This window comes from Mus musculus, chromosome 2, assembly GCF_000001635.26.
Source record: "Mus musculus strain C57BL/6J chromosome 2, GRCm38.p6 C57BL/6J".
NCBI lineage: Eukaryota > Metazoa > Chordata > Mammalia > Rodentia > Muridae > Mus > Mus musculus.
Genome location: NC_000068.7, coordinates 180,042,465 through 180,070,391, shown reverse-complemented (window position 1 = coordinate 180,070,391; position 27,927 = coordinate 180,042,465). Strand labels below are relative to the sequence as shown.

Genomic DNA, 27,927 nt, shown 5'->3' with positions numbered 1-27,927 from the left:
GGTCGCACGCTTTTAATTCCAGTCTCGGGAAAAAGAGGCCGGGAATGTCTGAGAGTCACATAGGTTTGTACAGTGCGCCTCCGTCTAACCAACCAACCAAACAAGGGTGAAAATGATAGGGTGTTTAAAAACTGTACTTCGTTCACAAATAACAAGACAGACGTAACATGCTCAATAAACAGAAATGAGGTAATGGCTAAAAAAGTGTTTTAATGGAAATGGAAAGTCTTCCTCTTTTTACAAGTTTGAACGGACACTCAGTCACTGAAGCCCACGTCTGAGAACAGGTACAACAGGAAAGGAAAACACCTCCTTTCTGGGCCAGGCCTGTGTCTGCCCAGTGCCTCTGCGGACATCTCCCATCTCCCACTGTGCTATATGCTAAGTCTGCAGAGATGTCCATCCACCCATAGCCCCTGACAAGCGCAGCGCGTAGTGGTCAGCACATCTGAAAACCCCAGTCCTCAGTGGTCAAGTTCACCAAGTATTGAACGGATGCTGGGAAACAGGAGGAAGAATGAGCAGCGATTTCCAAATCTCCCTTTGCATCTTTTCTGGCCTTCAGTAGGAGGAACCATTGAAAACAAAACACAGTCAACCACACCTGCACGAAGGGTTCATTTCAGCCTAGGACTTTTCAAACATTCATGTTACAGAAGAAAAGCTATAATACAGGCAATGAAAAAGACTGGCATCACTTTCCCCCACAAAATTACATAAAAATCAATAAAACATTAAATAAACAATATTAATCATTAAATATATTAACACCAAAATCAGGTATAAATTAGGAAATAAATGTACAAACTATTTCACAAAGTGCTTTTAAAAATATATACACAACATTCAAGAAATTCTTAATGTAAGACATTTCAAATTGAACTTTTGGGGTGATACATATTTTAAGTGTTCTTTTCTTTCAAAAAGTATTAACACACACTAACACAGCACTTTACATATACACACACACATACACACTAATACAGCACTTTAACATACACACATATATATACACACATACACACACATACATACACACACACACACACACACACACGTACACACTTGCACATGTATGCATACATAAAAGGCATATTCCCAGATTGGCAAGGAATAAAAACCATTTCACAGTTACTTAAAATGTTTCGACATTTTCAATGGGATATTTAGCCCCCAAGTGAGCTTGTAGGCTAGTTTTATAAAAATTGCCAGAAAGGGAAGGAGCTAAAGAGATGATGAGTCCCTAAAATCAAGTTGCTAATACTTCTGCCATGTAGCGATCAGAAACTTGTTTCTGTAAAGTTAAAGCCGTCATGTAGTCAGCCCTTGCCTGTGTGTTTCCTAAACCCTGTGCCTATGAGACACATATGCCCATGGTTGTTGATAATGGTCCCAAGGAGAGGGAGAATGTCCTAGAGTAAGACGGCAGCCGACACAGACAAGTCCTTTGATCCGGCCCTTGATTCTCCTGTAAGTAAATGGAGCTTGCACTGTAAGTTCCAGCAAGACTGTCAAGATTAATTCAAGCAAACTCCACAAAGGTGCCTTACTACTGAGCTACAGGTAAGTTTTATATTTTAAAAACTATCAGCTGAAAACAGATGTGGTGGTGCATGCCCGTGGTCTCAGTACCCGGGAGTGGAGGCTGGGGGATCATTAAGTTCAGCCTCAGCTATGTAGTGAGTTTGAGGCCAGTCTGGGCTACATATAAGACACAAATAAAGCAAAAGCATCCTGGTGGACAGGTCTGATGTACCAAGCCCTGCATCCTTGGGGATGGTTTTGTATGTTCTTGGTTGTTCTGAGCACTCATCTTCAAGGTTGTTCTTTTCTTCTCATAGTAACATTGTTATTATCTAAATAAATGCTGAAAAATATGCCTGCTGCATTATATGCGGTGTTTTCCTTTGATAGAACCTTTTCAAAAAGGCTGTCTCTCATGTTTGCACAGAATTAAAACGAGATTAAACATCCTAGGAATGTAAAAAAAAAAAAAATCACCCAATTCTCACTGTATAAAACTTGTCCTTTTCATTTGAAAGAACGTAATAAAGTTATTTGGATTCATTAAAAATGCAGTGTGGATTTCAGACTTCCCTAAACGCAAAGGAACATCTGCTTGGCAATCTGAACTCAGAGGTCCTGAAGAAGTAATATAAACACTTGCCAACTGCTTGTAAAATTAAACATGAGTACTTTAAATTCTCTATAAACTTAGGTTTGGGCACACTCAAATCCTAGAGATGACGCCAAGGGCCAAAGCCATACTACACACAAGCAGCTCGGAGACAGCAAGAATTGCTCTTCAGACAGCGCCCTCCTTAGTGAAAGCTCCCCTCACGATGCCCACACTCTCACCGACTGTCATTTGGAATAGTCATCGATCCTTCTTTACTCGCTAATACAAAGACATCCTTTGGGATCATGGAAACTGGAGAGACACAGGCAATTGGTAAGTTCTGGAAAGGACAGCTCATGGTCCTTGCACACAAAGCACATCTTCCTTGTTATAGTGACATGACCCAAGACACAGAAGGTGTCCTCAAGCCCTACTTAGGCACAGAAGAAATGGTCACCTAGCGGTGTATGTATGTCAAGCTATGAGCCGCCAGTTGAAGAAACATTTACAGTCCACTTTGCAACAATGGTATGAGAGGGGGCAGACTGAGTCTGTTCACAGCAGCATGGACCATGATGTCTCTTAGACATTGTCTCATCACCAGGCACAGAACATGTGATGACACGGTAACCCCCCCCCAAGCTAGCTAAGAACATCAGGGAGCGGGCAGGGGACACAAACAGGACAACCTCCCCATCGTACCGATATACAATACTTTACACAGCACCAGACATGTCACGCCATATCGCAGTCAGTGGTGCACACAGCATCACGCCCAGCATGAAACCAGCCTGCCTCTCATGCAGACACGGCACTGGGCAGAGAGGGTGACCAACATGTCGCTACTCATCAGAACTGCCACCGGCTTGTCCAGAACATACTACTATGAAGGGTCCAAAGACAATGCTTGTTCTTTATTGCTGGTAATTTCCATACTGGCCCTAAAGGAGAACAAGACATAGATTACACCTCTATAGTTTGGGTCTGCACACCCAAACATCAGGAAGCTTCCTCCCACAGCCAGAACCCTGGAGGGCCAGAACCCTGGAGGGCCAGAACCCTGGAGGGCCAGAACCCTGGAGGGCCAGAACCCTGGAGGGCCAGAACCCTGGAGGGCCAGAACCCTGGAAGGCCAGAACCCTGGAGGGCCAGAACCCTGGAGAGCCAGAACCCTGGAGGGCGAGAACCCTGGAGGGCCAGAACCCTGGAGGGCGAGAACCCTGGAGAGCCAGAACCCTGGAGAGCCAGAACCCTGGAGAGCCAGAACCCTGGAGGGCGAGAACCCTGGAGGGCCAGAACCCTGGAGGGCGAGAACCCTGGAAGGCCAGAACCCTGGAGGGCCAGAACCCTGGAGAGCCAGAACCCTGGAGGGCGAGAACCCTGGAGGGCCTGAACCCTGGAGGGTGAGAACCCTGGAAGGCCAGAACCCTGGAGGGCCAGAACCCTGGAGAGCCAGAACCCTGGAGGGCGAGAACCCTGGAGGGCCTGAACCCTGGAGGGCCAGAACCCTGGAGAGCCAGAACCCTGGAGGGCCAGAACCCTGGAGGGCCAGAACCCTGGAGGGCCAGAACCCTGGAAGGCCAGAACCCTGGAGGGCCAGAACCCTGGAGAGCCAGAACCCTGGAGGGCGAGAACCCTGGAGGGCCTGAACCCTGGAGGGCGAGAACCCTGGAGAGCCAGAACCCTGGAGGGCCAGAACCCTGGAGAGCCAGAACCCTGGAGGGCGAGAACCCTGGAGGGCCAGAACCCTGGAGGGCGAGAACCCTGGAAGGCCAGAACCCTGGAGGGCCAGAACCCTGGAGAGCCAGAACCCTGGAGGGCGAGAACCCTGGAGGGCCTGAACCCTGGAGGGTGAGAACCCTGGAAGGCCAGAACCCTGGAGGGCCAGAACCCTGGAGAGCCAGAACCCTGGAGGGCGAGAACCCTGGAGGGCCTGAACCCTGGAGGGCCAGAACCCTGGAGAGCCAGAACCCTGGAGGGCCAGAACCCTGGAGGGCCAGAACCCTGGAGGGCCAGAACCCTGGAAGGCCAGAACCCTGGAGGGCCAGAACCCTGGAGAGCCAGAACCCTGGAGGGCGAGAACCCTGGAGGGCCTGAACCCTGGAGGGCGAGAACCCTGGAGAGCCAGAACCCTGGAGGGCCAGAACCCTGGAGAGCCAGAACCCTGGAGGGCCAGAACCCTGGAGAGCCTGAACCCTGGAGAGCCAGAACCCTGGAGAGCCTGAACCCTGGAGAGCCAGAACCCTGGAGAGCCAGAACCCTGGAGAGCCTGAACCCTGGAGAGCCAGAACCCTGGAGAGCCAGAACCCTGGAGAGCCAGAACCCTGGAGAGCCTGAACCCTGGAGAGCCAGAACCCTGGAGAGCCAGAACCCTGGAACCCTGGAGGGCGAGAACCCTGGAGAGCCTGAACCCTAGAGCCAGAACCCTGGAGAGCCAGAACCCTGGAGAGCCAGAACCCTGGAGAGCCAGAACCCTGGAGAGCCTGAACCCTGGAGAGCCAGAACCCTGGAGAGCCAGAACCCTGGAGAGCCAGAACCCTGGAGGGCGAGAACCCTGGAGGGCGAGAACCCTGGAGAGCCAGAACCCTGGAGGGCGAGAACCCTGGAGAGCCTGAACCCTGGAGGGCGAGAACCCTGGAGAGCCAGAACCCTGGAGGGCCAGAACCCTGGAGGGCGAGAACCCTGGAGGGCGAGAACCCTGGAGGGCCAGAACCCTGGAGAGCCTGAACCCTGGAGAGCCTGAACCCTGGAGGGCCAGAACCCTGGAGAGCCAGAACCCTGGAGGGCCAGAACCCTGGAGGGCGAGAACCCTGGAGAGCCAGAACCCTGGAGGGCCAGAACCCTGGAGGGCGAGAACCCTGGAGGGCCTGAACCCTGGAGAGCCAGAACCCTGGAACCCTGGAGGGCCAGAACCCTGGAGGGCGAGAACCCTGGAGGGCCAGAACCCTGGAGAGCCAGAACCCTGGAGAGCCAGAACCCTGGAGGGCGAGAACCCTGGAACCCTGGAGGGCCAGAACCCTGGAGAGCCAGAACCCTGGAGGGCCAGAACCCTGGAACCCTGGAGGGCCAGAACCCTGGAGAGCCAGAACCCTGGAGGGCCAGAACCCTGGAGGGCCAGAACCCTGGAAGGCCAGAACCCTGGAGAGCCAGAACCCTGGAGGGCGAGAACCCTGGAGGGCGAGAACCCTGGAGAGCCAGAACCCTGGAGAGCCAGAACCCTGGAAGGCCTGAACCCTGGAGAGCCAGAACCCTGGAGGGCCAGAACCCTGGAACCCTGGAGGGCCAGAACCCTGGAGGGCCAGAACCCTGGAGGGCCAGAACCCTGGAGGGCGAGAACCCTGGAGAGCCAGAACCCTGGAGGGCCAGAACCCTGGAGGGCCAGAACCCTGGAGGGCGAGAACCCTGGAGGGCCAGAACCCTGGAGAGCCAGAACCCTGGAGAGCCAGAACCCTGGAGAGCCAGAACCCTGGAGAGCCAGAACCCTGGAGAGCCAGAACCCTGGAGAGCCAGAACCCTGGAGAGCCAGAACCCTGGAGAGTGAGAACCCTGGAGGGCCAGAACCCTGGAAGGCCAGAACCCTGGAGAGCCAGAACCCTGGAGAGCCAGAACCCTGGAACCCTGGAGGGCCAGAACCCTGGAACCCTGGAGGGCCAGAACCCTGGAGAGCCAGAACCCTGGAGAGCCAGAACCCTGGAGAGCCAGAACCCTGGAGAGCCTGCCGGAATCCACGCACACTTCTGCAATGCAGAGGTACCGTCATTCAGCCCAACAGTCACTCTCTAACCTTACACAATTGTTTTCTTACTTATTTTGATCAGCTTTCCTCACAGGCAATGTGCCCTCCCTCACTGGGCAATCTGAAGGAAGGGCCTGGCCATGTGCCTAACTAGACATCATGGTGGCCCTCCGGGAAAGGAGTTCCCCGTGCCCCGATGGGGCAGCAGAGCTGCTGCTGCTAACACGGGTGACTTGTTAACAGTCACACAGTCAACACAAAATCTGACAGAGAAAGACCTGGAGCTTGAATCTAGGCTGACTACAGGGTTGGAAGCCAACAGAGCCCTGCAGAGAGAGGGGTCTCCTGGAGGACATACGGACACGGGCACTCAACCCCAGCTTCTTCTCCCCCACAGCTAGCTGAGGAGGGCTCCTGGGAGCCCACAGTGAAGAGTCTATGCAAAGCAGCCTGACAAGTTTCTGGTGCCTGTACCCAGGCGGGTGAAGCAAAGGGCAGAGCAGGCCTTGAGTATAATCTCTAGGGTAGGCAGACTCAGCACAGCGTCAAGTCTGAGCCACTGCCTCTCAAGCTGGCTATTCCATCCTGCAGGGGACACACAGGACAGAGCCTAGAGCTGCTTCTGACCCTCAGAACTGGGAAGTCGGCTGGAGGAGTGACCTGCATCTATGGGTAGAGGCTAGGGACAGCAGAAAGCACATACAGTACACACAAAACCTTGCCTGTGCTTGACTAGGTCACAGGCCTACTGACTTGGTTGGGACCTTGAGGCACACAGCTATAACTCCTACAGGCTGCAGTAAAGGTTTGGATGGGGATGCTTGTCCCCGAGATGTCACTGCTGTGTCTCCTCTAGAAGCAAATGTAGTCATGACCTCCAGTTTAGTCTATAACTAAGTTAGCATGCCTCTCTTGTTGACCCCCAAATCCAAGAGACATTCTTTTCTGGCCTCTGGGAAAAGAGGCATCTGTGTCATTAAGACCATCCGAGCAACTCTAGCCCCACAGTGGCTGCACACTCCTGCTCTACCAGAGGCCAACTAGTCCCACTTGTTCTTCAGGACAGTAAGAGAAGCCCTTGCCAGGCCTCACTTGACACTTGGCAGATAGCGCTTCCTGAAACGCCCAGAAAGCTTGCCTGTTCATAGCCGTAAGGCCGCTGCTGCTGGGCAGAAGGTCCCGTCTGCGATGTTCTGTAGCTTCCATACTGCTGACCTTGTCCTTGCTGGTAGCTTGAGTACTGTGAGGGGGCTCCCTGGGCAGGACCTGTGAAGACAGCAGAGACGGTGAGACCAACCATGCCTGTGAACATCCAGGCACCAGGAAGCTGTTCTTTGGTGGGTACAGCCTGTGCTACAATAGTGTCACAACCCAGCTTGCCATCTGAGAGTCCTGTGAAGACTTGGGACTGTGCCCACACAGATATGGAGCACTGAAGGCCTGTCCCCAGGACCACTGGAGGGCAGTTATAGTGGACCCGTAAAGCAGAGCCTTAAATGCCAACAGGAACAGGGAAATTCTCTAGCAGAAGAGAAATGTCAGGTTTCCTCTGAAGACTAAGGTGAAGGCTCTGGAGAGGATTGCTAAAGTCCCCACATCTGTTTAGTTGTTATATTAGTGTGTGTGTGTGTGTGTGTGTGTGTGTGTGTGTGTGTGATCACCACAGATGGCAATACTCTGCCATGGAGCTGCAGTCCAGCCCAGGGAGACTTTCAACGCCTCATGGCCTGCCCGAGGCTGTTCTTTTCCTTTTTTTTTTTTTAAAGATTTACTTATATGTACATGAGTACACTATAGCTATAGCTGTCCAGATGGTTGTGAGCCTTCATGTGCTTGGTGGGAATTGAATTTAGGACCTCTGCTCGCTCTGGTTAACCCTATTTACTCAGGCCTTGCTTGCTCCGGCCCAAAGATTTATTTATTATAAATAAGTACACTGTAGCTGTCTTCAGATGCACCAGAAGAGGGTGTCTGATCTCATTAAGGGTGGTTTTGAGGCACCATGTGGTTGCTGGGATTTGAACTCAGGACCTTCAGAAGAGCAGTCAGTGCTCTTAACCACTGAGCCATCTCGCCAGCCCTGTTTTTCTTTCCTTCTGCACATATATTTGCACATCACTCTCATCAAGCAGAGGCCAGAAGAAGGAGTCAGATCTCCCCTGGGACTGGAGTTACAGTCAGCTGGGATCTACTACGTAGATACTGAGAACCAAACCCAGGTCCTCCGCAAGAGAATAAAGTTCTGTTAACAGCTGCACCATCTCTCCAGGACCCAATGTTGGTTTCTGATTGTGACCACTGTACAGGGATAAATGATGATCTTAGATACAGGGAGGCAGGTACTGGGTACATGGCAATCCTTTAAAACAACCCCCAACCTCTCCAGAGATCAATAGCCACACCAAAATAAGCCTACTCAACATCTGCCTAAACAGTTCCATCACAGTGTACGCGGCCCACGGCAGACACCAGAGGGTCCTCTGTGAGGAGACAGGCATCCCTCTTACCGTAGCCCTGCTGCTGCCCCGGGTAGCTCTGCTGGTTGGGATACTGTTGCTGGGAGTAGGTCTGCTGCTGTGCTGTGCCCTGCTGGTACCCAGCCTGCTGCTGACTGTACTGGGAGTTTCCTGCAGAAAGAAGGGGCACAGTTTCATTTCTGGGCAGTGCAGGAGGCTCCCTGTTACCCACAGGACAGTGAGTAGCCAAGGAATCCTTTCACCATGTCTCCAGAGGCAGTATGTTCCCATGATGGCTCAAATATCATATGGCTTTGTTTGTTGTTTTTTTTCGAGACAGGGTTTCTCTGTATAGCCCTAGCTGTCCTGGAACTCGATCTGTAGACCAGGCTGGCCTTGCACTCAGAAATCCTCCTGCCTGTGCCTCCCAAGTGCTGAGATTAAAGGCCACCACTGCTCAGCTCATATGGCATTTCTGTTTTAATATTTTATAAAATAAGATCGAAAAGCCAGATAATATAAAATGGGTGATGTAGCTGCTCAGGTGACAGTTCTGCGCACTGAATGATCAAGTTCCACCGCACACATCTGACTGTTAGTCGTCAAGGTCACTGGATTTACAACCACACAACCCAGTCTTGTCTGTGAAGGTGTTTCTTGAAAGGCTGAACCAAATGTATGTGACACCAAGTCATGGCCTGGGGTCCCTGAATGAACAGAGGAGAAAGGAGCTGAGACACCTTTTGTTCCCTCTGCTTCCCAACTGTGGATGCAACAGCTGTCGCAGGCTCCTGCCACCACGGACTGTACTTGAAACTTTAAACCAAAGTAAACCCTTCCTAAGTTTCTTCTGTCAGGTGTTTTGTCCCAGCAACAAGAAAAGTAAAATACAGCCTCCAAAGTTACCTTTACTTCCTAAGACATGAATGGGACCTTAGTCAGAAACAAGATCTTCAGTGGATGCCAAGCGTGAGGGTCTGCGTGAAGCCAGAGAAATCTGAGCAGATACACAGAGGCCACAGGACAATGCAGGTAGAGTCTGGAACATGTCTCTCCAAGCCAAGAGAGAGCCAGACTGATGGCAGGCAGCAGATGCTGGAGAGGCCTGGTGCAGACCTGCCCTGAGCTGGCAGAAGGTAGCTCTGAAGACACCTTGACCTCAGATCTCAGGCCTCCAGAGCTAGGAGGGGCGAAGGCCTGATGTCCCAAGATGCCCAACTGGTGCCCTGAGAGGCTGTACATCAAATGAGCAGAGCACAGCAGAGGCTTGAGAGGAGTGCTCTACCTACTAGGGGTTCCGTTTTGAAGGAATAAAATGTAAATAAGGTAGCTGGTGAGAATCGAGTCTGAAGGGCTCAGTGAGACCAAGCAGGCAGAGTCAAACCTGTGGGCTAAATCATATGACATGTGACATAACAGTGTCACATACACAGACACTCACCTCCATGTGGAGTTATTCTAAGAGAGACTATAGGTCAATTATTAAACATTTCACCGGGCAGTAGTAGCACAAGCCTTTAATCCCAGGACTCAGGGTTAGGGTTAGGGTTAGGAGGGAGGCAGAGGCAGGCAGACCTCTGAGTTCAAGGTCAGCCTGGTCTACAGATAGAGTTCCAGGACAACCAGGGATATACAGTGAAACCTGGTGTGGAAAAAACAAAAAAAACAACAAAAAAAAATCCAGGAGAAGCCGGGCATGGTGGCGCACGCCTTTAATTCCAGCACGAGGCAGAGGCAGAGGCAGGTGGATTTCTGAGTTCGAGGCCAGCCTGGTCTACAAAGTGAGCTCCAGGACAGTCAGGGCTACACAGAGAAACCCTGGCTCGAAAAACCAAAAAAAAAAAAAAAAATCCAGGAGAGATGGCTCAGAGGTTTAAGAGCAAGTGGCTACTCTCCCACAAGACCCAAATTTGGTTCTCAGAGTCCATTAGGTAGTTCACAACAACCTATAACTCTAGCTCCAGAGGATCTAACACCCTCTTCTGGTCTTTAAGGATGGCCCCAGTGAGGGTGCACATGGCCACACACACATTTTTTAAAATAATAAATATGTACTATGCATGTATGTATGTATGTACGCATGCGTGCTAAGTGCATGCTAAGTCCTATTGAGCCCCTGACTCTCAACTTGCTCAGGGACTGTGTCTCTCCTCTTACTTCCACATTCCATGGCATCCCATCAGTGATGATGCCTGTCAGCCAGGAGGAACACACACATTTACACCACGGAGGGGCAAATGCTATGAAGCAAGGCTTTCTGTCTCAGAGCCTCACAGCAACAGCACACAGCTGTCCCTCTCCCTCCCATTCCCACAGCACCATGAAGGTCTCCACACTGGGGCTACAAGCTCTTAAAAAAAGCAGCCATCCTACTAGCTCCTGGGCTATTAAGCTGGAAGAATGGCCATGTTTGTCTCCCAGCAGCAAAATCCCCAACATGGTCAAACTCTGCACTGTTTGCCAAATGCACGAGGCAAGTGAAGCCCTGCAGCGCAGCCCGCAAACCCAACTCCACAGACCTACACCAATGACGCGGCTGAGACGCGCTGGAGGCCAGCACTGCTAGGTCGAGGGGTGTAGTGTCTGAACCACTGTGCCTGTGCTGCGCCTCTGTGCACTGGGGCGTGGTGTGTGCCCCGCCATGCTTCTTACCCCCCTCGTAGTAGTGCTGTGTGGGATCCTCAAAGGAGCGGTCGTAGCTCTGCTCTGTGTAGGACGACTGCTGATAGGCGTAGTCACCGTGGCCTACAAGGAAACAGGTGATGTGTGTGGAGGTGTCTGTCTCTGTGCCTTGGCCCTAGGGGACAACGGGCTCTGCTACAGTGAGCTCGGGCCAGGGGACGAGGCAGAACTGGCTGAGTCTACTTCTCCAAGCCTCTCCAAGACCCTCTGTTCTCTCTCTTGTTCTTGTTCTCTCTCTCTCTCCCTCTCCACCTGTAAACTGCGGATGTCACCAACACTGTGGGACTGCTGTAAACCACAGAGCAAATCAAGACTCTTGACAGTACCAGCTGCTCTCTTCTGTCCTTGTACAGCTCCTGGGGGTTTCTGGGTAATAGTATGCTATGTCCATGAAAAGGCTTTTGGAACATGCCACCACCTCACACCAGGAATCACGGCTTGGTACAAGACTTGTCTCTGACACCTACCTTGCTCTTATCCCTATCCCAGACATACAGCTTACCTCATGCTATGGCTGACACCAGGGCCCTGGCCAGAGCTCCCCAGAGACCTCTATCTTTATCTCTCAAAATCTATATTTACAATGGATATTTATTGAGACAGGGTTTCCTAAGGTAGCCCAGGCTGGCTTCAAATTCTTAATCTTCCTGCTTTACCTACCCGAGACCTGAGATTCTAGGCCTGGGCTACCATACCCAATATTAATATCATTTTAAATGTCACTTCCACAAATCCACTTAAAGGTAACTGAAAGTGACAATTCGCTGAAGTGAGGGCAGGAGGCTAGAAGCTGGGACCCATCATGTTACATACAACTGTCATCGATGGCTGGCTCCACCTAGCTCAGACTGTTACTACCTTCTGGGAAAGGGAGGCAGAGAAAACTCAAAGAGGTGGATGGAGTCCCATGATGATGCTCAGGGAACATCTGAATTAGGACCTGCCATGTCCTAGGTACTCCGTGACCCTCTGTATGGCTACCTCCATGCTCAGCATCCACTGTAAACCCGACCCCTGATCAGCAGAAAGGCCTGGACCTCCAGCTTAGCACCTGTGCCCTCCATATCTGTGACCTCCATATCTGAGACCAGCCTCACTCCATGCCCCAGTGTGCTCAAGCAGAGGGGACTCAGGATGCTTTGCTGGCAGGACACAGAGCTCTGGATATGAAGAACAGATCAACCAGGAGCTGCCAGCAGTGCGCCTTACCATCCGGGTAGTACTGTTGACTCATGGGCTCTGCGGAGCCCTGGCTGTGGCTGTACTGTTCGCTGTAGTACTCCTCTTGGCCCAGGTACTGCTGGGAAGAGCCTGTAGGGATGTGACCAGACACTTAAGACCAGCATGCAGTGGGTAAGACACGCGCACACCTGGTTTAGCAGCAAAGCCTTGACCATGGGAGGAACACACCCAGGACTATTCAACCACCAATCCTTCTTTTCATAACCCACATACTCTGGAACTGGAACAACAGCCTCCTGTGTCCCCAGACCCAAATATCTGCTCCCTGGGCTAGCTGATGCTCACCTGGTCCCCCATGACACCTATGCATTTAGTGTCCTTGCTTGTGCCTTGGAGAAAACCTTACGACTCCCACCCGGAGAGAGAGTACTGACCCCTCACCGACGGCTGAAGCAGGCAGGCCTCACCTTGCTGGGAGGGTCTGTAGGGCGCCATGGGCCGCTGCCCCATCATGCTGCCTCCTTGGCCACCCTGGCCCATCATGGCAATGGGTGCCTGGCCCTGGTAATGCTGGCTTCCACCCTGTGCTGAGTTGTAGTGGGACGTGGCTGCCTGCTGGTGCATCATGGAGACTGTGTAAAAGGACAGAGACCCCAAAATAAACCTGAGAAAGCTCTAGGGTAGAGCTCCTTTCCCCGAAAACCCGACTCCCTCTGATAACCAGTACCTTTGATTCCAAGTTGTACCTGTAACAGTGTGAGCTGCATCCATAAACCTGGTACAAGGCTAGACCTCAGTTGTTAGGACTAACATTCGGCTATCTTAGGAAAGAGCCACTGGGCAAGACGGATCAGGCCTCAAGCCCACACACAGCTCCTGGCCACAGAAACTAAAATCCTGCCCTTCCTTGTCCCCAGAGCTTGTCCTTCAGGTGTCACAGTGTGCTCTATCTCCTTCTTGAGCAGCAGCCCTACAGCACTGTGGACTATACCTGCCTGCCTGCTGGCCCAGCTACACACTGCTCAGAAGTCCCTGGAACAGCAACATCCCACAGAAACAAAATAAGAGCCATTTGTTTTAAAGTTTGTAGAAAGCCAGGTGGAGTATGCATGTCACCTTATCTACTCAAAAAACGGAGGAAAGAAGATCCTTAGTTCAAGGCCAGCTATGGCAATTTAGTGAGGGAGTGTAGCTCACTAGTAGAGCCCTTACCTTGCATGTATGAGACCCTGTGTTTAGTCCCTAGCACTAAAGAAAAAAAGGAAAAAAAGGAAGAAAGGAAGAAAGAGAGAGAAGGAAGAAAAAGCTTCTAGAATCCATGTTGAAAAAAAGAAAACAGGTGAAACACTCTTCAAAGAAACATTGTAACACTGTACTTGCAAAATAAACCTGCAGTGTTATGACTATAGAAAACATGAAGGAAACATACCATCTTATTTCGCAACATTCCTCTGAGACAGGTGTCTCTGATGTTTAGGGAACATCTGGATTGGGACTTGCCAAGTCTCAGGTATTCCATGACCCTCTGCATGGCTACCTCCATGCTCAGCATCTACTGTAAACCAGGGCCCCTGCTCTGCACAAAGGCCTGGACCTCCAGCTTAGCACCTGTGCCTTCTATCTTAGTACCTGTGATCTCCCTATCTGTGACCTCCAGCTTAGTAGCTGTGACCTTCATATCTGTGACCTCCATATCTCTGACCTCCTGCTTAGTACCTATAACCTCCAGTTTAGTACCTATGACCTTCATATCTGTGACTTCCAGCTTAGTATCTGTAACCCCCAGTTTAGTACTTGTGACCTCCATGTCTGTGACTTCCAGTTTAGTACCTGTGACCTCCAGCTTAGTAGGTGTGACCTCCATATCTGTGACCTCCAGCTTAGTAGTTGTGACCTTCATATCTGTGATCTCCAGCTTAGTACCTGTGACTTCCATATCTGTGACCTCCAGCTTAGTACCTGTGACCTCCAACTCAGTACCTGTGACCTCCGTGTCTGTGACTTCCAGTTTAGTACCTGTGACCTCCAGCTTTAGTATTTGGACCTCCATTTATCTTTTCTTCTTCTAGCCTTTGCCAGGGGTCCCTCCCCTGAAGCCAGTGTTCCTCTTCCAAGTCAGCCAACGGCTTCCTTTCCTTAGAATTGCTGAGGCCTCTGAGCAACACTCAGGGCTGAGTCAGTTTGTCCACCATCCCAGCCCTGTGGAGATGCCCAGCACACCAGAGGGACTGTCCCTTAGGAGCTACACAGACAAGGTGCCTGAATTTGCTAGGGTTGGGAGCTGGCCACAGATATGGGGCCAGGTATAGGGATAGTACCTGGGTTAGACTGCATGTTGATGTTGGTCCGAGACACATAGTTGCTGATGGCACCTTGGCCTTGCATGGGGACACTCTGCGAGGTAGGCCCCGAGTGGCTGTACCCAGGGCCAGTACCATGGCCACTGCCTGACAAGCTCATGGAGGTTGTGGGCAGTGTGCTCTGAGCCGTCTGCTGCATGGACACGTGGTTTGGACCTGCCAGGAAGGGTACAAGAGGTAGCGTCAGGCACTGGAGGCCAGGTTTCCACATCAAATAAAGACATCCAAGTTCCCTTCAGATGACTTTGAGAGGAAGGCTAACCCAAGGTCATTAACACTTAGGAATGGAGCGAGTGATTAATGAACACACAGACACAGACACACTTGCGAGCGCACACGTGTTCCCGAGAGACCCGGTTGGTATTAGGAGTTCTTATTTTGTAGCATGAACAGCAGCAACACCACACTACCATTCTTAAAGAACGCACACAGAAGCATATGACCGTACATTAAATGCCACAGGTCAGAATAAAGTGGACCTGGGTACTTGGAGTCAGCTTCATGTCCTCTGCATGGTTATTAACCACCACAGACACTTAGGCTCAGAGGAGTACCTGCAGCCAGGACAGTGGGAGAGAGGTGGGTGCAGGACAGGAGGGAAGGCACTGTGCCCAGCCCTGCTGGGCGTAGGCTGCCACTATAGCCTGCTATCTATAGCTACCTTGGTGACATCGCTGCAGCAAACCTGCTCACCGTTACCGATCTGGCCCTGCATGAGGGAGGCGGGGGGCAGGCCTGTGCTGACGGTATCGCTGAGGCTGCCCTGGGGGTGCAGGCCCTGGCTGGAACCACTCTGACTCAGTGCTCCGGGCCCGAGGTTCATGTTCTGTGTTGGAGGCTGTTGATGACAGAGAAGTTAGAGCAAGAGAGAGTTAGCTCAGAGAATAAGCACCAAGAGCCACCCCGAGGATTCAGTGACCCATGCGGATTGCACAGCCACCAACCAGCATGGTACTGAGCTGAGACAATGACATCAGACACAAATCAGCCGGCCAAGGGTCGCAGTGCCTACATTCATCGATGAACTAGTCAGTGCGCAAGCTGGCTTCCTGTACTTTCACTCCCTGTATCCTCTCCCCTCTCCTCCTCCATCCATCTCCTCAGCCAAACATACTGGGAAGAAGTGAGGTGTCTCTTCTCCTCACCAAACAGTGGCTGCAAAGGTTTGCACACACACGCTATCTATACCTGGCCTTTTCTTAAAGGAGCTCCTAACCTGGCCTGGTGCTGCAGGCCCACAGTCTCAGCAGAGAAGTGGAGGCAGGAGGATGGCAAGTTCAAGTGTTGCCTGGGCTACAGAGTAAGTTCAAGTTCAGTCTTGGAAAAACAGACCTGGAGACTTAAAATTTATTTTTAAGATGTAAAAAGAGGCCTAAAGATATAGTTTCACGTGCACAAAGCTCTAGGTTCAACCCTAGTACTGAAAGAAATGAGAAGGGTCGTCTCCAGCAGGAGCAACACCACAGCTGACCACGGTGATGCCACTTGTAAGGCCTCCGCTTTCCAAGGGAGCCACATGCCAGGAGAAAGTCATTTCCTGGTAACACATCTGCCCTGGCACCTGCGGTCAGCCTTGGTCACCATGAGTGGCTTCTTCTCTTGGCCACGTTATCATGTTATCTCATGTGGCCACAGGCATACTATCCGACATCACAGTTAAAGTTTAATTTGAGGAAAATGCATTTACAGAAAATCAAACAGACAATAAAATATTTATAGTGGTATCTGGGATGTGACTGCACTGGAGATTTCCCCTTTTAACTTACTTACCTTTCATTCTTTCTTTTTTTTGGTTTTTCGAGACAGGGCTTCTCTGTATAGCCCAGGCTGTCCTGGAACTCACTTTGTAGACCAGGCTGGCCTTGAAATTAGAAATCTGCCTGCCTCTGCCTCCTGAGTGCTGGGATTAAAGGCTTACGCCACCACGCCCAGCCCCTTTAACTTTTATGTATATATTTATTTATTTATTTATTTATTTATTTATTTGGACAGGGTTCATAGTGTGTAGCTTTAGCTAGCTTGGTACTTGATATATGGCCCAGTCTGGCTTCAAACTGACAGCAAGCCTCCTGTGTCAGCTTCCCAAGTGCTAGGATTACAGGAGTACACCTAGAAAGACTTATTCATTATTAAGAAAAACATTTATTTTTCTCTCTCAGTCATATACCCATATGCACTGGGACTGTGCAAGCCATTGGGGTGGGGAGGGGAAAAGAAAGGGTTTACAACAAAGGCAAAAAGCCCTCTCTTGTCAGTTACAACACTCACCCTTAACATTCCCAGGGTTGGTCCTGGGGCCACCTCCCTAAACTAAGTAGTCTAAGTCCCAGTTCCTCCTGTCTGCCACAGTCATTTATGACCCCTCCCGGAACCCCTAATTTCTGATGCCTCCATAGCTCTGGGCTGCTGTTGGTCACCTGTCTACCTGAGGTGACACGTGCAGAAACCGGCTGCAGTACCTACCGCGGGAAGCAGGGACTGCATGTTCTGATTGGAGTCTGCTATGGTGGCTAGGTAGACCAGGTTCCGGTGCAGGATCTGCTGGTACCTGTGGAGGAGCAAGCACACAGGTGAAGCTGCCACATCCAACGCAGAGCCAAGTCGAACCGAGTCAGCCTTGGCCTCCGGCCTTGCAGGACAGCGAACACTGACACCTAGGCCAGGCTGGAAATGGGCAGCTGGCCGCTCTCCAAAGTCCAGCAAGGGGTCAGGTGCAGCCAAGCCCTAAGCAGGCTCCTGTTTCATGACTGAACCCCTGAAAGACCCTGAGGTGTGAGCCAGGAGGAAGGTGGTTGATGGGAGAGGAGGAGAGACCTGGAGATCATGGCAGGGCAACAGGGAACACAGCCTTGCTCCACAGAACCAGATGTGAGGCTGACCTCACAGAGCAGACATCCTGAGGTGCCCTGGAAGGAAACAGGAAAGGCCCAGGGGATTCAGGCGCCTCACCCACACGGCACACCAGGCAAGGTCTCACTTCTCTCCAACCAGCTGCACAAGGTGAGGACCCAGGAGACCCAAGGCCTCTCGTGAAGGTGAGAGCTAGGTCTGAGGTACTCTGCCCACCCAGAGGCACAAGCTGCCTTCTGGTTGGGTCTACTACTGGCCCCATGGGTGGAGGCTGTAGAAACACCTCTCCATGTTCCCCATTTGCCTCTTTCCCCCAAGCCCTCATGGGAAGGCTTTCCATGCCACTTGTTCTCCGGGGCCACCTCTGACCTCCCTCTGCTCTGCACCAAGGAAGCTTTCCCAGCACGTGGAGAAGGCAGTCACAGAGCCCGGGGCGGGCCGGGTCCTGGGCCGGCACGTTACTCACTGCGTGCACTCGGCGGTCTTGCCCTTGCTCTGGTAGTCCAGGATGCACTGGATCAGGTGGTGGTTCTCATCCAGCATCTGGGGGGAGGCAACCAGGGTGCATGCAAGGTCACTCAGCAGCTGGTTCGCATCTAGGGCATCAGGACCCTTGGGGAGCGTGCTAGGGGCACACACTCCAGGTCCTGGTCTCTACCTACAATCACAATTCCACAAGAGCGCAGAGGCAGCTTATAGGGGCTCTAGGTCTTGGCTCCTACCTAGAGAGCTCCACAGACCCTCAAATCTCAACTCCACAAGAGGGCAGGGCCAGCTTACATCCATCCCTAGGCCAGTGAGAGAAGCCCAGGAAATGCACGGCCAGTAGGAGGCACTGTAGATACATAAGGCTAGGCAAGACAATGAGAACACTGACCTCCCTGAGCCCTGAGGACATGAAAGGAAGGGGGCAGAGGCCCAGGCTACACTCTGCAGAGGCTGGCACTTTTCTGAGACTGTCTTACACATCATATAGGGTCTGGATTAGAAGCATGGAGTGGTATGTGAATGGTCAGGCATGAACATGCTAGAGGACAGTGGGCTGCCAGAAATGTGGTGCAAGCCAGAGTCTCTGTTCTAGGGAGAAGGAAGCTGACCCTCCCTCCAACAGGCACAGCCCACACTGGTCAGAAATGCAGATCCCAGGCCTGTACCTGCCCAGGTGGATGGTACACGTGGTAGCGCTGGGAGGCACTGGGCTGAGCTCCAGAGGTATCCTGGATGTGCTGTCTTGTCTCTTGGAGACTGTAGCACACTCTTCCCAAACTCAGTCATGTAAGTCTGACCTCCACAGCCCCTAGGGCGGTTCTGGCATGTGCTGGTTCTAGTGACCAGTAACACTGGGTGGGGTATCAGGGACACTGGGCGTGAAATTGCTTGTGAGTGAAGGGGGCCAAGCTTATGGACAGGCACGGTACACAAGGGTCTTCTGTCGCCTGATGGTCCTTGAAGGGCATCTGAGAAAGGCAGAGGGAGGGATGGGAGGGGACAGAAGAAGTGTGGCAAGCCAGTGGGCAGAGGACAGCCAGCAGGCACAGCTCTGAGCCACTTTTTACCTGGAGTGACCAGTGTCCCTGGGGGAGGACGCCAGGAATACCTGCCACTTCCTGTGCCACACAGGGTCTGTACTCAAGCGCTCACACCAGGCAGGCCCTTCCTCCACCTTCACAAAAACACACACTTGCCCTGTTCCTTTAGGCTGCCGGCTGCCCTTCCCTCTACTTTGCATTGTGGGTCCCTGGACCTGCCCTCTGCCTGAGACCAGCTCACACCTCAGCCTATAGAACCTCTCCTCTGTCCAGCTCCTTACTTCCTTTAAAGCGCCTCCTCTCCACTGTTTTCCTGGACTGAGTGTCCACCAGGGGGCGCTGCCACACAGAAGCTGCTTATGATCTAAAGGGCAGGTAAGGACTTTCACTCACCTCTCTCCCCGCACACCCCCCAACACACACACACAAGCAAGGCTCCCAGAATCCTCTTCTTCAAACCCTCACTCTCAAGGAGAGGCTCTTCCCAAGGACACAAAGTAAAACCCCTACAGCATGTCCAGGTTGTCATGAAAGCCACAACAGCCTAAAGGAAGATGCAGAGCGGCTGCTGACAGCTCTACGGTACAGCCAGCCACATAGAGGGACAGTGCCGATTCACACAGAACTGAGCATTTGCAAGCACTGAACTGGTGTCGTTTTAAGATTTGTTTCTTAGTGCTGGGCAGTGGTGGCTCATGCCTTTAATCCCAGCACTTGGGAGGCAGAGGCAGGTGGATTTCTGAGTTTGAGGCCAGCCTGGTCTACTGAGTAAGTTCCAGGATAGCCAGGACTATATAGAGAAACCCTGTCTCGAAAAACAAAACAAAACAAAACAAAAAAAGATTTGTTTTTTTTTAACTATGTATGTATGTTAACTTGTGTGCTAGTATGTGTGTGACGTGTGCAGGTACCCAGAGGGGCCAGAAGAGGGGGATCGCATCCCCTAGAGCTGGAGTTACAGGTGATTGTGAGCTGCTCAATGGGGGTGCTAGGAACTGAACCTGGATCCTCAGCAAGGGCAGTACATGCTTCACTGCTGAGCCACATCTCCAGCCCATGCTTTCTTAAAACAGCAAACAGGGTGCTGGCTTGCTTAGGTAAGACCTGGACACTGGTGGGTGGCCAAGGCTCAGGACAGGGCTGTCCCCTGCCTGTACTCTGCTGGCAGGGATGAGGGAAGGGAGAGCCACCACTGGAAGGCAGAGAGCATCTCAGCTGTCACACAGGGACCTCTCCCAGTCTCAACAGGGCTGTTTATGATGGCCAGCATCAGCCTATGGAGGAAGCCTGTCCTCCGGGTCAGACACTAGACCCAAAGGCTGGGTGTACAGTCCAGTGGCAGCGCATCTGCCTAACATGTGGAACTCCAAACTGATCCCACAGATTGGGTCTCAATGGCCAACACTTGGAGCAACCAAGATCATGAAGAAAACATCAACTCAAAATTCAGAACACAAGAATAAAGACAAGTTACTATATAAATGAAAGATCACAGAGCTACTTAAAATTAATATAGGGTGCTGGGCAATATAGGTGCATGCTTTTAATCCCAGCACTTGGACACAGAGAAAGGCAGATTTCTGTGAGTATAAGGCCAGCCTGATCTACACAGTGAGTTCCAGGACAGCCAGAGCTACACAGAGAAACCTTGTCTCAAAAAACAAAAAAAAAAAAATATGGCTGGAGAAATGACTCACTGATTAAGAGAACTAAATATTCTTCCAGAAGTCCTGAGTTCAATTCCCAGCAACCACGTGGTGGCTCACAACCACCTGTAATGGGATCCAATGCCCTCTTCTAGCATGCAAATAGAGCACTCACTCCCCTCATCCCCACTCTGTGTGTGTGTGTATATATATATATATATATATACACATTTGCATATATATGTGTGATATATATATATATACAGAGTTTACACATATACACATATATAAAAGCATAAATAAATCTTTCTAAAAAATGGTTGGGTATGGGTGGCTCATGCTTTTAATCACAGCACTCAGGAGGCAGGAACAGGTAGATCTCTAAGTCGAGGCCAGCCTGGTCTGCAGTTAGTTCCAGCACAGCCAGGGCTACACAGAGAAACCCTGTCTCAAAAAACCAAACCAAACACAAACCAACAAATAAAACCAACACAGACCTCCAAACCTCTGCCACAGCAGCCATGCACAGGTGTGCTAATATGTGGAATAAAAACCACAGAGAGGCAAAAATCAAACCAAACCAAACCAAACCAAACAATGCGTGCCAAGAACACCAATAGCAGGCAGAAAGAGTGTCAGAAATTGAAGGCTAACCTGGTCTACATTGTGGGTTCTAGGCCAGTGGGAACTACACAGTGAGACCTTGTTAAAAATCAAAACAATAGGGATGGAGAAATGACTCGGTGGTTAAGGGTGAGTGCTGATCTTGCAGAGGACCTGAGTTCAATACCTAGCACCTACTCAGAAAGCTCACAAGTGCCCACAACTGAAGGATTACCTAGATTAGACTGGGGTAAGAAGACCCATCATCCACTGTGAATGATTCCAGTCCATGGGCTGAGGTCCTGAGCACAACTGTCCCTCTCATCTCCTTGTTTTCTGTTCCCTTCCATCCTAGAGAAAAACTCTCTAAAGACCAGGATGTGAAAGGGGAGGTGAGATACACTGCATTTTAGGACAGGATTTTCTGAGAAGTGAAACAGTCCATTCTACAGGGACCGTCCTTAAGACAAGAAGTAAACAACTCAAAATAGCTTCAGGAAGTCCCTGAAACTGACCAGACTCACTAGGCCTCAGGAGTATATAAGGAGTAAGAACCACTGAGCAGACTCCCAGACAAACCCACCCACCTGGAAGAGGCTCTCCAATCTGCCGAGCAGTCTGCAGTCTGTGCAGTCTGCCGCAAGCTCCCAGCTTTGTGAGCTGTCACCCATGGTAGAGAAGCCTTTGGTGATGCAGCTCTCTTTGAGTCATTTCCGGGAGGCCGATGCCCGACCTAAGCACACTCCGGGAGAGTGCTGCAGCCCTACTGAACATTCACCCACTGCACAAGACATGAATTAGCTGTGCAAGCTTCCAAGCAGTCCCCAAATCACACACACACAGGCCGTGCACGTGGGAGGAACACACAGCCTTGTAGTCTCACTACCACGCTTAACGCAGATGTCCCGTTTTCAAAGACTACACACGCAGTTAAGTACACGACCACAGGTACAGTATGTTTCCACCTTCCTGAGACAACACGGGTGTCATTTCTGGTCCTGTGCATCTTTGAATACTGAGAAGACTGAGTTAGCTCAGCACAGCACATCTCCCTGCCTCCATGAAAATCTCAGCACTGGGGAAAGGTACACACAGATGGCAGATGACGTTAAAACCCTGCATGTTCAGATGAATCCAAACTGCATGCCACCAACCGCCTCTTTACAGGATTCTGGACTGGCCACGGTTTTCTACCATTTCCTACAGAGGCCTCAGCACTCTTGCAAAACGGGACCAAGATGGTCTGGTCCATCCATACTGCTCAACTGGCTTTAACTCAACATCACCTTCCCTCTAAAAGCAGGAAACTGAGGCCCAAAAGCACGTGTCAAGAAGAAATGATGGAAGAGGATTTGAGCCCAAGAAGCCGGAGCAGCCCTCTTTGCTCTCACACAGTCCAGAGTGTAAACATCACTTTCATTTCCTCAGATGATGGGGTAAGAGCTGCTCTCAAGCTATGCAAATACACGGCTTGGGCTGAGCCCAGAGCATTTCTTTTCTGTATGCTAACTATCCCTATCCCTAGGCCTGGGCCTGGAAGCTTCTAACCTGCATACAATCTAATCTTCCAAGCTGACTGATTCAATCTGCCTGCTCTCTGCTTTTGATTGAATTGTTCTGCTTGGCCTCCTATTCATACCATGGCCTTAGAACATAGGCAATATGTTCTGATCTTCTGGCTCCTTCTCATTCTCTGGCTTGTTCTATTTTCACCTGTGTCTGGCTTCTCTCTGCAACCTGTTTCAGTAAAACTCACACACACACACACACACACACACACACACACACACACACAACCTGTTTCAGTAAACCAATACATACACACACACAAACACACACGCACAATCTTCTTTTCTTCTCACTAATCTTTAAAAAAAAAAAAAAAGATTTATTTATTTGTATGTGAGTACACTGTAGCTGTCTTCAGACACACCAAAAGAGGGCATCAGATCCCATTACAGATGGTTGTGAGCCACCATGTGGTTGCTGGGATTTAAACTCAGGATCTCTGGAAGAGCAGTCAACGCTCTTAACCTCTGAGCCATCTCTCCAGCCTCCTCTCTCATTACTTTTAAGTTGCCTCTCTTTGCTGTGTTGTTTTGTGTGTGTGTGTGTGTGTGTGTGTGTGTGTGTTGCTTGGATGTATCCCATGCCTGACTCATTCTGTCAAATCTTTCTCTGATTTGTCACTTTGTCTGCCCCTCAATTGAACACAGCTTTCAAGCATGGCTGCTTCCTTCTATAAGCTAACCTTCCCTTCATTGTCAGGAAGTGAAGTTGTGGACTAAGAGAGTGTCTGCACTCCAGCCAGCTCATACAGACCAGAAGGTCTTTGGATGTGATTCCTTGCCAGAGCAGCTGAATTAAAATTCCTCTACACCAGAGGACCCCATGTGTACATGCTTACAACTAGACACAATCTGAAAGGTAGCAAATGGATCCTGCCCACAGCCTGTTCTACACAGCATCCCACAGTCCCCCACCCCTCACTCCTTCAGGCCTTTCTCTCCCACACACACTCCATGAACTAGGCTCTGAAGCTTGGCTGCTTTCCTCCAGCTTCAGTTCCGCGCCATTTGCTGGTGCTCATATCTAGCCCTCACTGCACCTGCTGGACACAGTGTGTTCCTCACCTGTAGCTTGGGGACTTTCTGGAAATGTCCCTGGGCTCCAAGCACAGAGATAGTGGTAGTCAAGCGCGATGGTCCAGTAATCTAGGAACATGCCTAAGGCAGAACACCACATACCAAATGGGATAGGTGTTCTTTCCCAAGGCACACAAAAGATGGGGTGTAGGGAGGTGGCGGACACTGAATCCTGCTCCAAGTGACTCCCACTTTGAGACTGGGGAACAGATCTGGCCTTTGGCCAGAGCTGTCTTCTTGGGAGTGTTTCCAGCCAGGCCTCAGTGAGCAGAGGGTACAGGCCTGTGTGTCTCTTTCCAAAGAACACCTGTCCCCACTTCTCTCCATCCAAGGAATGCAAGGATCAGGCTGAGAACCATGCAGAGTGGTTCTCTGCCTGACAGAAAGCAAAGAGGCCAAAGGGCTGTTCCCTCCCCAAGGTGAACTCCAGACTGAGGAATGAAGGGATATCATTCCTTCCCCATTCCAGAGATGGGAGGAGAAACCTTGTGCCCCCCTAGGAAGTACTGTTGCTCAAGAACAGCTACCCAAGAGCCATTACTCTTCCACTTTAATAGGGGACTCAGACTCAGCTCCACACATCATTCACCGTTATGGGGACAGCTCTAATGTTCCAAGCAGCCAAAGTGCCTTATTAATAGGATTGACTTTAGAAGCCTGGACGCTGGGTGTTGGTGGTGCACGCCTTTAGTCCCAGCACTTGGGAGGCAGAGGCAGGCAGGATTTCTGAGTTCGAGGCCAGCCTGGTCTACAGAGTGAGTTAGTTCCAGGACAGCCAGAGCTATACAGAGAAACCCTGTCTCCAAAAACCAAAAAAAAAAAAAACCAAAAAAAAAAAAACCAAAAAACAAAACACCTAACCCCCACCCCCAAAAAAGCCTGGAGACTGGAACCCCAGTCAAAGGAGAAGGACGTGACTCCATAATCCTCTGACCTCCACCTGTACACTGTGGCACATGTACCCATGCATGTAAATAATAATAATAATCAGCAATAGAGATATGTAACTTTTATTGTGTAATTGTTACATGAAACAGCAGGGGGCGTCCAGTGGGCCTTCTAATAGGCATGCAGCCACCCAAATCACTGCACTATACCCTGGCTGGTTGCACCAGGAGCGCACAGTGCTGGACATTGGGATACTATAGCCCTCAGCTAGTGGAGAGAAAGACAGAGTTAGAGTTGGTCCTTGGCCAGTGGTGTCTCTGAGGGCTCTAGCCAGCTGTAGTTCCACTTCAGGATCCCAGGCACACACATTGTCCACACAAAAGCACAGTTCTGACTACATCCTCGTTAGGTGCCAGTGCTCTGTCACAAGGTCACTTGCTCCAGGTCAGGGCAGCTCTCCAGACTCCCACTCTGGGTCACCACTCCCTCCCTGCAGGCCACATCTAGAACGATTCAAAGCTTGCTCAAATTTCCTGACCTCATACTCTTACTTCTATGGAAAGCCCCAAACTTGGAAAGAAGGCTATCTGCAAACCAATGTTTGTTACCTTATAAGAATGGTATGCTTCTGAGAAGAGTCAGAAAAACAGGCGAGGAGATCCCAGAAGAGGAAAACAGAGATCTCATCGCAGACCAAAGGACACCAAAGGCTGTGGGAGCCACCAGAAGCTGGGAAGGTATGAGGTAGCCTCCCCCAGAACTTCGTGAGAGAAGGAAGGCAGCCAGCCACTCTTCACACCTTGACAGAGTGAGTGAATGAAAACTGTTGTCTAATGTCACCTGGGTTGTGGCCAGTCAGGGAAGTTATGGGACACGAATACATTCGCCTAGGCAGAACCTGTGCTATGGATTTTATAGTTTATAGGGTGTACCATGCAAGACTACGGACCAGCAAAGGCCACTTCATTACATGCTAACTCATATGCCACCAGCAATACCTCCAAGTACTACAATGGCCTTGTGACTGTCGAGACAAGATTGAGGAGAGGACATTGCGGGCTGTGACGGTTGAGTAGGATCCGTCCTCCAAGAACGCGCTGTTATTTCCTTTGCTTTCACCACCCACTGGCCTTCTCCTTCTCTGGAACTCCTAGCTCTCCCCAGTGGTCTCATCATGGGCTGGTTAGCACACACACACACATCTTGAGCTGCCTTTGAACTTATCATGTAGCTCAGGCTGTTCTCAGACCGTCTTGCCACATATGCTGCAGAATGTAACTGCAGTGGCGCATCATCAGGCCAGGTCAGAGTGCACGGTTTAAGTACATGACACATCCCCCCTCAGGCCTTCTCAGACTCCCCAGTAAAGGATTCACAGAGACAGGAAGTGAATTGCCAGCCCTACCAGGTTAAGGACCTTGACAGGCTAAACTTAAGACCCACTTCCAAAGATGCACAGGCTGAATTTCTGCCCTGAGCTGAGGTCAGCCAACATCTCCTCTTTGTGATCTGATGTTTGGCGTAGTCCTCCAATACACCTTTGCCTGGAGAAACTGAGGATCTTTGATGAGCACGTTTGACTACTGACTAAAAATGTTGAAGCCAAAAGTGGCACTGGAAAGAGTGACTGTTAAGATCCAGCAGCCAGAGTGCCTGGGCACTGTCTGGACTGCCAATGTGTGGAGTACTCCACCCTCCACCAACCAAGGCTCCTAGTTCATGGCCACACAGACAGCAGCCTGTGGAGCCACACGGAAGGGCTACTATTAGCTTTACCACGTAGCCTCTGTAGCCTCCTTCACTAAGTCACTTCTGCAAAAAGTTAAATGTGGCAAGATCTATAAAACCTGCATTTCTGCTTTCCTCCAATAATCTCCCCTGCTAACTAGGACTTGCCAACAGTGATAACCATTATGTTCCTAAGGAGGATAGCAAGGGTGATCTGGGAAACAGGCGACAAGCGAAGAAAATCCCCACAAGCCTCTGAGGGAGTAGAGAGGCCAATTTCCTTTGGGAACTAACTGGCTCAAAAGAATTCAAGAATTCTGTAAAAGGAACCAGAATTAGGAAAAGCCATCGCGTAAGAAAGATGCCTGGAACCGCGAAGGCAAACAGTAAGAAGCTAAAGTGTCCAAGCCAAAACTTAAAGCTTCCTTTTGTTAAAGACGTCCACACACCCACGCAAACGCCTTCTCTGAGAAACTGGCCCAAACTAAAGGATGAAACTGAGAGACTGCAGGACAAACCTGCGGTGTCTGAAGCCAGGGTGCAGAAGGCGAGGCTCGCGGATACCCAGTGGCCCGAGCGGGGGCGGGGCTGCGCTAGCCTCAAGTCCGCCGCGTGCAGCAAGCTCTGGACAGCGGTGCGGGCTCTGGAAATGGCACGCACACTTTGGATGCGTTCCTTTGTGCAGGGCACCGCAGTACCTCACAAGAGCGGCCAGCTCGCCGCAGCGGCGCGCCTCCAGGCTGCCTGCTCCCCCTTCTCCACTCGCCAAGCATCGCGCAAAGGCGCGCGACCGTCGCTACCACGGCTGTCAGCAGAGCGCGACAAGCCCCCGCCCCGGCTGGAGGGGCCGCGGGCCCTGGCGTCTCGCTCTGTTGCGTCTGCTGCCTGGGGCGCTCTGGGAGAAGAACGCGCAACGCGCTCCGGGGTCCCCACCCCCTGCGGCCGCCGGGCCCCCGCTGCCAGTGCCTCCAGCAAAGTTGGCGCAGGCTTTCCTGGGGGCGCGGGGAGCCGCCGTCAGGGCTCCGTGCGGCGGGCTGTGCCCCGGCTTTGTTCGTGCCCCGCGCCCACCCGCACTCTGTACCCCCTCGGCCATGCCCACCTTCTGGATGGTCTGCTGAGTGACCTCCCCTTTGCCTCTCGGCCGCGCCGACGCGAAGGCCACGGACATGGTGGTGGCGCGGACTCAGCCCGTGATCATTGGGGTTTATTCTCCGGCTGCGCCCCGCGGCCCGAGGTGCCCATTCTCCGCAGAGCGGGGGCGGGGACACGGGGGGCGCGGTGCCGTGGGCTCGCCCGCCTGCCTGTCGCCAATGCGCGCTCGAGTCCCCCGCGTCCCCACGCCTTACGCGACTGCCTCCCAGGTCAGGATACCGCGCGGAGGCCCCCTGCACCCGGCCTGCGCTCTTCGTCCAGCCGGTAGCCGGTACACCGCCCCCTGTGCTGAGCTTCGGTGGTTCCGCCCGCCCTGCCCCGCCCCGCCGTGCCGCACGTCCCCCTGACGCC

General features: G+C 51.6%; 1 protein-coding gene across 3 annotated transcripts; it reads right to left on the bottom strand.

The window, feature by feature from the left end:
* Positions 1-190: 190 nt before the first annotated feature.
* Ss18l1 (SS18, nBAF chromatin remodeling complex subunit like 1) lies at positions 191-27,909 on the bottom strand. 3 transcript variants are annotated; one of them, NM_178750.5, is made up of 11 exons: positions 27,524-27,909; positions 17,852-17,928; positions 16,999-17,083; positions 15,229-15,373; positions 14,494-14,691; positions 12,643-12,807; positions 12,203-12,304; positions 10,964-11,056; positions 8,363-8,482; positions 6,994-7,121; positions 191-3,060 (listed from the first exon to the last, which is right to left on the bottom strand). In NM_178750.5, the coding sequence occupies exons 1-11, from the start codon at positions 27,590-27,592 to the stop codon at positions 3,034-3,036; spliced, it is 1,209 nt and encodes a 402-aa protein (NP_848865.4). In that variant the 5' UTR covers positions 27,593-27,909; the 3' UTR covers positions 191-3,033. The 3 variants fall into 3 exon arrangements, with proteins under 3 accessions (NP_848865.4, XP_006500694.1, XP_006500695.1); XM_006500631.4 differs by lacking the exon at positions 27,524-27,909 and adding an exon at positions 26,943-27,190; XM_006500632.1 differs by lacking the exons at positions 17,852-17,928; positions 27,524-27,909 and having other exon boundaries at positions 15,197-15,373; positions 16,999-17,023.
* Between the last annotated feature and the right edge of the window lie 18 nt (positions 27,910-27,927).

Coding starts and splice junctions, on each gene's coding strand:
- Ss18l1 (NM_178750.5), bottom strand. CDS start 27,592: ATGTCCGTGGCCTTCGCGTCGGCGCGGCCGAGAGGCAAAGGGGAGGTC. Junction 15,374..16,998: donor TGCAGTCCCTGCTTCCCGCG/GTAGGTACTGCA, acceptor TGTCATCAACAG/CCTCCAACACAGAACATGAA. Junction 14,692..15,228: donor GCAGGGCCAGATCGGTAACG/GTGAGCAGGTTT, acceptor CCTTCCTGGCAG/GTCCAAACCACGTGTCCATG.